General features: G+C 44.0%; 1 protein-coding gene across 3 annotated transcripts in view; it reads right to left on the bottom strand.

Annotated features, from left to right (window-relative positions):
• znf385c (zinc finger protein 385C) overlaps positions 1-10,000 on the bottom strand; it is a 126,749-nt gene that overhangs the window by 62,757 nt on the left and 53,992 nt on the right. For all 3 annotated transcript variants that reach the window (XM_048233741.1, XM_048233739.1, XM_048233740.1), the window contains exon 2: positions 9,839-10,000. This exon is cut by the window's right edge and continues 153 nt beyond it. In XM_048233741.1, coding sequence (XP_048089698.1) covers positions 9,839-10,000 — 162 coding nt within the window. The remainder of the gene's footprint in view (positions 1-9,838) is intronic.

Genomic DNA, 10,000 nt, shown 5'->3' on the forward strand with positions numbered 1-10,000 from the left:
TTGTGAGATGCAGCATCTGGCCTTGGAGGTCTGTACTTTACGAGTACTGTTCTACTGTGTTTTATGGGCCCTTTCATGTAAAGAGACTTTATACATAGTGCAGACATACAGATACACACAATGCACACAACACACACGACACACACACACACACACACCTCAGTATGTGTGCTTCATGAACATCTTGCCCCACTGAAGGAACATTTAAGGACCCAAACCTGAAACTCATTGAGAAAGTCCCTGCATTCAAATGCAGCTTGCACTTTTATCTCTCAAAACAGATATCTCTTGCAAAACAGCTCACACACACACACGCACAAGCACACACACACACACACACACACACACACACACACACACACACACACACACACACACACACACACACACACACACACACACACACACACACACACACACACACACACACACACACACACACACACAAGAGACACACACACTGCATTACCTAAATCAGACAAACAAAATTCATGCCACAGGCACTGCCACTCAGATTGCACCACTGAAGTTGTACTTGTGCGAGAGAGAGGACAGAACACGTGTTGGTGATGAGCTGCCTGGGGCTGTGGATGCAGACAAGGCCTTTTCCTTCGCTCCTGCCCACACACAAGGAATACAGGCTAAACCTTTATTTTTTTAAGCTATATTTTGGGCTTTTCACTGGCTTGTAAAGTCTGTGTAGGTGTGTGTGTGTGCGTGTGTGTGTGTTTGGGAGTGGGTGTGGATTGGGGAAATGACCTGAGGTCACACTGGACTCGACCCTGGGTCCCTGTGGGTACAGGCAGAGCCCATATGTGATATAGGACACAGACGCTACCTCTGCATTACAGTCGCCCACCCCCAAGTAAACCTCAGAGCGGACACCAAGGCCAGGCTCTCTCTGTCTCTCAGGCTCTCTGTCAGTCTCTTTCAGTCACTCCAACGTTACAACAATTAGGTCAGCAGTCATAAGATCATACGTCACGTCATGTCACACATATCCCACATGGATGACTCTTTAGGAGAGAGCATATTTGGACTGCAATCTCCCACTGTGAGATGAGATGTCCATCTCTTCCTCACATTCTCTTTAGTATATGGGTCGACATCTCCCACTGTGAGACGCTTGCACCTTCACTGGGTTTCAATATCAAGATATTACCCAAGTTGAGGTTATACGGTCATGGATACAATCTCAAAGTCATATCCCGTAATCCACAATCTCATTTATGTTGATCTACACTCATATACTCACTCTCATTTACGTTGATCTCAAATACTCAAATACTCAAATACTCAAACTCACTCTCACACTCACACTCTGATGCCCCCCCTCCTTTACACACACACTGTTGGCGTACATCTGTGCTTCCTACCATGCTCCCCTCAAGTCCACACACACACACACACACACACAACAAAGGGTTGTTAAAGTTGGGGGTTCAAGCCCCGGCGTCCACCAATGTGGCATTGCCCTTTAATTTCATTGACATGTGTAAGTCGCTTTGGGTGAAAGTTTCGGCTAAATGAATAAATGCAAGAGTAAACTTTATAACTCATTTGTAAATGTGTTGCAAGGCATAAAACATCCTCACTTTAGATGAGCTCACAAAATATCATTAACTAACCACTTGTAACTTCTGAGTTAATTATTAATTATAGTATTAGGAAGTGGTTTATAAAATATGTATCCTCACCCTAACTAATCATTAGTGCATATGTATGTAACAACTGTTAAATAATGGAAATATTACTTAATCAAAAACATATTATTGCATCATTTTTAAGTATTAACAATAATGTATAAACATATTTTAGATATAGGCTTATTTACTATGAACAAACCATTTATAACTATGTGTAGAAATACTTTATTTATGAGAATTAACATAGGAACAATGCTTTACAAATGATGAACAAAACACTCTGTAATAGTTTGCAACTGGTTTATAATAAGAACATGATTTCATTTATAAGTGGTTGTTTCATTACTTATTAAGTACAAATCATGTACTTACAAACATATTTTTTGGATAGGCTTATTTACTATGAACAAACCATTTATAAATGTGTGAACAAATGCTTTACTGGTGATAAATTGTGTATGAACAGGAAATTACTAATGATGAACAAACCATTAACTTATAAGTAACAAAGGCTTAATAAATTACGAATTGTGTAGTTATTATAAAGTGTTACCGACTACAGACTTCATTTCCCTCCCTATTCTGTCTCATCTGACGTCCTATCCCCAGACGCATGACAGCAAATCAAAATGCTTCTCATTCACACAAACACACATGCACGCACAGACACATATACACACCATAAGCATACACAAATAGTGCAGTCATACACAATTCTCTCTCTTTCTCTTTCTCTCCTCACACACACACACACACACACACACACACACACACAAAAGAAACACACACACACTTCATTACAACAAATCAAAGGGGCCGGTTGCAGAGAAAGCAGCACGAGGCGGAGATTACTAAAGGCCCAATTTACACACAGGAGATTAAATTAAACCAACAGCCAGTTTAACGCACCACGCTGCCTGTCGGCCCCCACATGCTCAGTCACTCATCAAAGAGACACAGACAGGGAGCAGAGCAGGGGGGAGGGAGAAAGAGAGAGGGAGAGAGAGAGAGGGAGAAAGAGAGAGGGAGAGAGAGAGAGAGAAAGCGGGGAAAGACAGAGAGGTGGGGGGAGTGAGAGGAAATAATAAACCAGAGGAAGAGAGAGAGAGAGAAAAGCAGAAAATAAGAGGATGAGTAAGGCAGAGTGATAGAGGGATGGGAGAGAGAGAGAGAGAGAGAGAGAGAGAATGGGTGAGAGTAAGAAAATGATGAGAGAGGACGGGAATGAGAGGAGTACTCAAAGAGACAGACTGAGAAAAAAGGGAGAGAACAAGTGAAGGAGTGATAAAGAGGAGAGAAGGATTGGGAGATAGAAGGACCTCATTTGAGTGATGGGCAAAGTGTAGTCTTGAGCCTAACTATAGTAGAGCTAATTTAATAACTGGGCAAAATCAATTTTCTATTTTTACACCCATGACCATATAGCATTTCTTTTCTCTTTTCCAACATCTTTTTTCAATTGTTTGCAATGAACAGATAAGAATAGATATGGCTGCCCAGGGAGAGGTGCTCACCTGGCATCTTTTTTTTATGAGAATTTGGCCCTTTTTTTAGTTGAAAATCTGTCAACTTTTGGAACTTTTCAGACAAGGCTATTGTGTTGTCTCAATGGAGTGCATGACTGGAAAAAGGTAACCTTGAGGATGGACCTAACTCCCATGATGACTGAAATATAAATTGTTTAGCTTCATTTCCCCGAGTGTTTTTTAAAAGTTTGCGAGATAGACATTGTGCAATCTAAAAATCCCATTAAAGGATGTCTACCAGCACACAATCTAAACTCAGGATGTTAGCAAGCCAACTCCCTTGGTGATATGTTGTCAAGCCATTGTGGTCATACAAACTAAAGCAATGCAGGAACATCTTTTTGATGAAATGTTAGTGTTCCAAAGCGCTGTTATGCCAGAAAAAGAATGTGATATGGAAAAGGGGCCTTAAGCTCAAGCATTGATGAATCATGCTTAATGCAACACAATAGCTTTAGTTCATGCACAAGAACTTTGCTTTTTGTGAGACTTTGCAGTTTGTCCGCCTTTTAAGTTAGGGAGAGGGAAAGTTACGATTGGATGAAGACTGTGATGATGAAGACTGTGATATCCCGACAGAGCAATCTGTTCAGTGGTTGGCTGTCTTTTCACTTTAATGTATTCAAAACTCTGTGTTTGTTAGTGTTTGTGTTAATTTATGCTGAAGTGTGGGTTGGTTTGTCCTTGTGGATGTGACACACTTCAGTGTGTGGACAAGACACAACATATGTGAGACTGTGTGGCCAGAGTAGACAGATCCTTCTGCTGAACTGATTTGCCAAAAGCAGTGTGTATGTCTGTTTATGTCTGTCTGTCCATCTGTCTGTGCAATTCTGTGAGTGAATGAGATGTCGCTCTGTATGTATGTCTTGCTGATTTTTGGTGTGTGTGTGTGTGTGTGTGTGTGTGTGTGTGTGTGTGTGTGTGTGTGAAAGACAGAGAGAGGAAGTCAGGGAGACAGGGAGCACTGTTTGTCCTTGGATATGCTCAGTGGTTTCTGATTTGATCATTTGAAAGCCCCCTGGTGTCCAGTCCCTCATTCCAACTAACATACTCATACTGTATGTATAGACACACACACACAAACACACACACGCGCATGCAAACACACACACACACACACACACACACACACACACACACACACATGCACACACACATGCACACACACACACACACACACACACACACACACACACACACACACACACACACACACACACACACACACACACACGGACGGACACACACGGACGGACACACACACACACATGGATATACACACACACAAAAAGACACACACAGGCCTGAGACCACTATGTCCTTGAGGACCTTCCATGTCTTCCATTCCATGTTTCATGTCCAATGACAATCAGGCCAGTAATGCACAGTCATCTCCCTGGAGGGGGTAAACACTCCCTGTGTGTGTGTGTGTGTGTGTGTGTGTGTGTTAAGTTAACAAAACTTAAATACACATATGGAAAAGGAACACATTCAAAGAAACACAACCATGCAGTGAAATGAACATGTGCATACTCACACACACACACAAACACACACACACAATAAACACACACACACACACACACACACACACACACACACACACACACACACAGATCCTCTGAGGACTAGGTCCCTTCCTGACAGAGGGGATGTAGAGTGTCAGGCTCTAAGTCAGCAGGATGTTAGATCAGGTGCAGCACACACACTCACTTACTCTCTCTCTCTCTCACACACACACACACACACACACACACACACACACACAGAGAGAGAGAGAGAGAGAGAGAGAGAGAGAGAGAGAAACACGCAAAACAAACATCTCTGTCAAAAAGGCCTGCGTTGTCACGGGAGACCTGTTCTGGTTGAGGCATATGCTTACTCAACTTAAACCAACATTTTCACACACAGATCCCCACACATGACACTCCCCATTCCCCTCGGCCTCACTGTAGAACGGTCCGTCACGCAACTCTGGTGAATGGGTCGGATTGTCCATCAGTGAGTCTTGCCCACCCCGACTACACCCTTGCCAACACAAACAGCAACTTATTACTGTTGACTTTCTGTCGGCTTTGATGCCTCTGCCCAGGCAGTTTGGTCAATAGTGACAGAGGTGTGACCTTTATGGCGAATTAAAACACACACACACACACACACACACACACACACACACTCACATAAGGAGAGCACAAGGGGCACAATGAGAGAGAGAGAGAGAAGATGAATGGAAACAGAAAGCAAAGCTGAGTGTGAGAGAAAGGAGGAGAGGGAAAGAGAGTGCCAAATGAATAAAGAAAGTGTGAGAGTAAAGAACAGAAGGAGTGAAAGACAGGAGAAAGAAAGCAGCAATGGAGAGGGAGAGAGAGGGAGAGAGAGAGGGGGAGGTCTTTCTGTGATTGTGTGAGAGAGTGAAGAACAGATGGAGACAGAAAGAGAGAGAGATAACAGAAAAGAGGGAGAACATGTGAGATGGTGGTAGAGTGAGAGCAAATAAAGAGGAGATGTAACTCTGATAGAGTGAAGAATAGAAGGAAACAGAAAGAGAGAGCAGGATAACAGGAAAATGGGGATGAGAGCTGGGAGAGAGAGAGGGAGCGATAGAGAGAGAGAGAGCGAAAGAGAGAGGGAGCGATAGAGAGTGATAGAGAGAGATAGAGAGAGAGAGAGAGAGAGTGAGGAAGGAGGTGTAACTGTGACTGATTTCCCATCCCAGATGTAATTTGTGAGGGTGACTGGCTGCCTCCAGTGAAAGGCCTGCTTTGATCTGCACTACTGAGCACAGATCGCCTGCACTGATAGCAGCACTATCTCTTCTGCTGCGAAATAGAGAGAGGGAGAGATGGAGGGATGGAGAGAGAAAGAGGGCAAGGGAGAGAGGGAGAGGGAGGATAGAGAGATGGCAGGGGAGAGAGAGTGAGAGGGAGAAAAGTAGAGGGTGAGTGGGAGAAAAAGAGAAAGACAGAGAGAGAGAGAGAGAGAGAGAGAAAAGAGAGAGAGAGAGAGAGAGACTGTATATGGAAAGAGAAAGAGACAGAGACAAAGAAAGTGAAAGAGAGGCAGGGAGATCTAGCGCTGATAATATAGCTTTGCTAGATTGCCCTCAAACTTTTTTGCTGACAAACACTTTCCCATGAGCTACACACAAAAAGCCACACACACAGTGCTGTTGCATCCTATTCACAGCACCACACCTATAGCATCATTCTGACTAAAAGACCAAAACTCTCAGTCATAACAACAAACATTTATAACAAACAAATGCATAAATAACAGTACCAGTAAAACAGTGAAAAAATAGTACCAGTAAAAACAGTGCAGCGACACACACATTATTGTTGTGAGATTTGTTGTGCTTATATAACCAATACCATACTTATACAACATGCACTTACATAACAGCAAGCGTGTCGATGATGATTACATTTAAATGATTAAAATGGTGTTTGTGCATTGCGCACATGTAGGTGTGGCCAGTGTAGTGCACAGCTATTTCACTCTGGAGATGATCATCTTCTTTGAGCACACACTGCATGATATCAGGGCTGTTTGTGTGTGGTGTGTGTGTGGTGTGTGTGTGTGTGTGTGTGTGTGTGTGTGTGTGTGTGTGTGTGTGTGTGTGTGTGTGTGTGTGTGTGTGTGTGTGTTGTGTCTATGGCTCTGGGGCTGTCTGGGATCTTGAAGCAGCTTAAGGGGCTTCCCTGAGACAGAAGACAGAGCGGAGCGGATGTGGGTTGGATTTGGGCCAAGTCTGGTGTGTGAACACAAACACCTGAGACGCATCTGGGCCAAGTCCGTGCCAGAGTCAGCTTGGCTGGAGCGAACAGATAGAATAATGTTGTGTGTGTTGCATCATCCTCTCCTGGTGCTGCTTAAGAGTGAGGGAGAGAGAGAGAGAGAGTGAGGGCAAGAAAGGAAGAAAAATAAAGAGAGAGAGGGAGAGAGATGAGGCTGAAGTGGAGAGAATCATTTAGGCACCTGGAACCCCCTCCAGCAAGGTGGAGAGGAGGAGAGGACAAAACATGATAGGAAGAGGAGAGGTAGATAAATCTGGCTCATGGCATCATTTTTTTACTTTTACGCTCATCTCATGTTTCCCTTAGATTATGATTGCTAGTATAGGATGTGCTGAGGTCAATGTGGAAACCATACTATATGGCCGTTTACTCTGCAGGAAATCGGAGGTACAGTAGTTTTTTGGGGGTTCACACCTTTGTGCATGTCTCCACTGCAGTAACCGCCCTTGTATAATCACTTTCTGGAACTTTTACAGGGGTGAAATAAGTCCCTGCTCAGGGGTAGGGGTACTTTTGAGCGTACCTGAAACTACTACGTGGCACCTCCAGTGGTGTGACATGTAAACCAAGGTGTGAGTGGAAGACAACAAGCACCCATTTTTAAACCCAGCAATACAGAGTTACACAGATAAAGGAAAAATAGATTACATTTAGCTTACACAGAATGAACAAACAAATGTCAGCTGGAAATTAGGTTGTAACTCATTTTATTGGTATATTAATTTATCAATTATTTAGAACATAATCCAACGTTCAATTTGGAATAGCTATTCTGAGGTAGCCTGTGGTGTCTACTGACTTCAATTTACTCCATTTGAAGGTATTTGTGCAAAATGTAAGAATAGGCTAGAACAACCATGGATATTTTCAGCCTCCATGTTGGACAATTTAGGCTCTAGGTAGCAAGAATGTTTAGATTCCTGTAACTCAGTGTTTCTCAAACTTTTTCAGACCAAGGAACACTTAACCAATAAAAAAACACGGACCACCTAGCTAAAAAAAAGTAGACCTACTTCAACAGTATACAGTATTACACAATAGGCCTACTCACTGAACAACCATACTTTTTGTCTTTGCACCTTGCTTATTGTGTCAGAGGATTCATATGACTTAAACTGGCGTAGCTTACATAGGCAGTGTTGCAGAGCTGTTTGGATATACATACAAGTTGGTTCAATATTGCAAACAACTCATATTATATTTTACCACGTCTGCTTGCGGACCACTTGGGATAGCTTGCGGACCACCAGTGGTCCCCGGACCACACATTAAGAAACACTGCTGTAACTGAACACATTTAAGCAAAATGCTAATACAGAATAACAAATGTGGTGTATCAGTGTGGTGATAGTATTTGCTGTCGCTACCTTTAGTTTTAATCTAATTAGCATCATGATGGTTGAGGAAAGGCAGCATCAGTAGGCCCTCTAAGCAGTTGAGGTTTTGTGATAACTGTGAGAATAATCAACTTAAGAGGGTCGCCAGTAACAAGGCATGATAGCCATTATCGTTCACACCTCCATCTTATGATTGGGCAGAGATGATTATTCAAAGTGATAGACAGTGCAGCCGAGGCATACCCTTCATTAGTAAGGGGGCATTCTGTACTTGGGGATTGAATTTATGCCTCTGGCGATGTTATCACTTTGCCCTACAAATAGGGCCAGAGGAATATGCTGCTGGAACAGCTGGCTATTTTTCTTGATGCAACACAAGCTGATTTAATACATAATTCTCAAACAGCCCTTTATGCATTTGAGGAAATAAACTGAATCAAAACACAGCAAGACAACGGGGAGAAAAAACCGAGAGAGAAAAATGTGGAAAGAAAGAAACAAAGCAGAACAAATCAACCAGCTCCTTTAGTCTATTGAGGTGGGGGTGGTGGTGGGGGTGGGGGCTGGCACCCACGCTGGGGTCGATGACTAAAATCACGCTTGTTCCATTTATCCCTTAAAGAGAATGCGAGTGTTGATTGAATTTACCCCCCTGAAGCTAACGCCTCGCTTTCGTGGGCATCCGCAGGCACTTGCGGGGCCCTAGCATGTTTCAGAAGCCTGTTGCCACGACGATGACTCGCGGCGGGGGGCAAACGCTTGTTTAATAGCTTTTTGGAGTGTCTTGCGGAGTGTGTGGGGTTGGAGACACATGAGAAACTTTGTTACGTGCGGCGTGCTACAGACTCCACCATGGGGTGAGAAGAGCGACGAGAGATGACTGGCTCTGGGGCCCGCGGTGGAGGGGGACGGAGAGAATGCAGGGAGGGAAAAGAGGGATGGAGAGGAGGATGTACTATAGAGGAGGGATAAAAAGAGAACGAAAAAGGGTAAAGGGTAGAGAGTGAAAAGGGAGTCAAGAGACAGGAAATAGAGAAAGAGAGAGAGGGAAAATAATTCAACTGATGATGAGAGAAAAGAAGGCATAGTATGATAAGTACGGGGAGGAGAGAGTAGGAACAGGAGAGAGGGGGTGGAGGGTAGGATGTGAAAGGGTGGGATGTGAAAGGGTGGGATGTGAAAGGGTGAGAGGAAACAGAACCTGAGTAACATGTGCATGTGTGTTTGTGAATGAGAGAGAAGTAAGAGCAGGAATGTGTGTGTGTGTGTGTGTGTGTGTGTGTGTGTGTGTGTGTGTGTGTGTGTGTGTGTGTGTGTGTGTGTTACAGAGAGACTGGGAGAACAGAAGACAGTGACATGTGACAGTGTGTGAAGAAGGATGGGAGTATACTGCACTGTATGTGCAGTATGTGAGTGTACGTGTATTCAGTTCTGAGTTTGTGAACAGAGCAGAGGAGAGAGGATGTCACTTCATGTGTGTGAGTGCACATGTTTGTGTGTGTTGGAGAGAGGAGACGGACAGCTCTCACCTGTGTTGTTCTTGCTGCTGGACCCCCCTCCTCCGCCTGCTCCCGCTCCTCCTCCGGCATGGCCCTTGCCCAGGCTGGCCTGCCTCAGCCGCCGCAGGTGGGTCTTGCCGTTGTAGTGGATCTGCGCCTGGGCGCTGGAGTTCAGCTGGATGTTGCACACCT

This window comes from Alosa alosa, chromosome 22, assembly GCF_017589495.1.
Source record: "Alosa alosa isolate M-15738 ecotype Scorff River chromosome 22, AALO_Geno_1.1, whole genome shotgun sequence".
NCBI classification, from domain to species: domain Eukaryota; kingdom Metazoa; phylum Chordata; class Actinopteri; order Clupeiformes; family Clupeidae; genus Alosa; species Alosa alosa.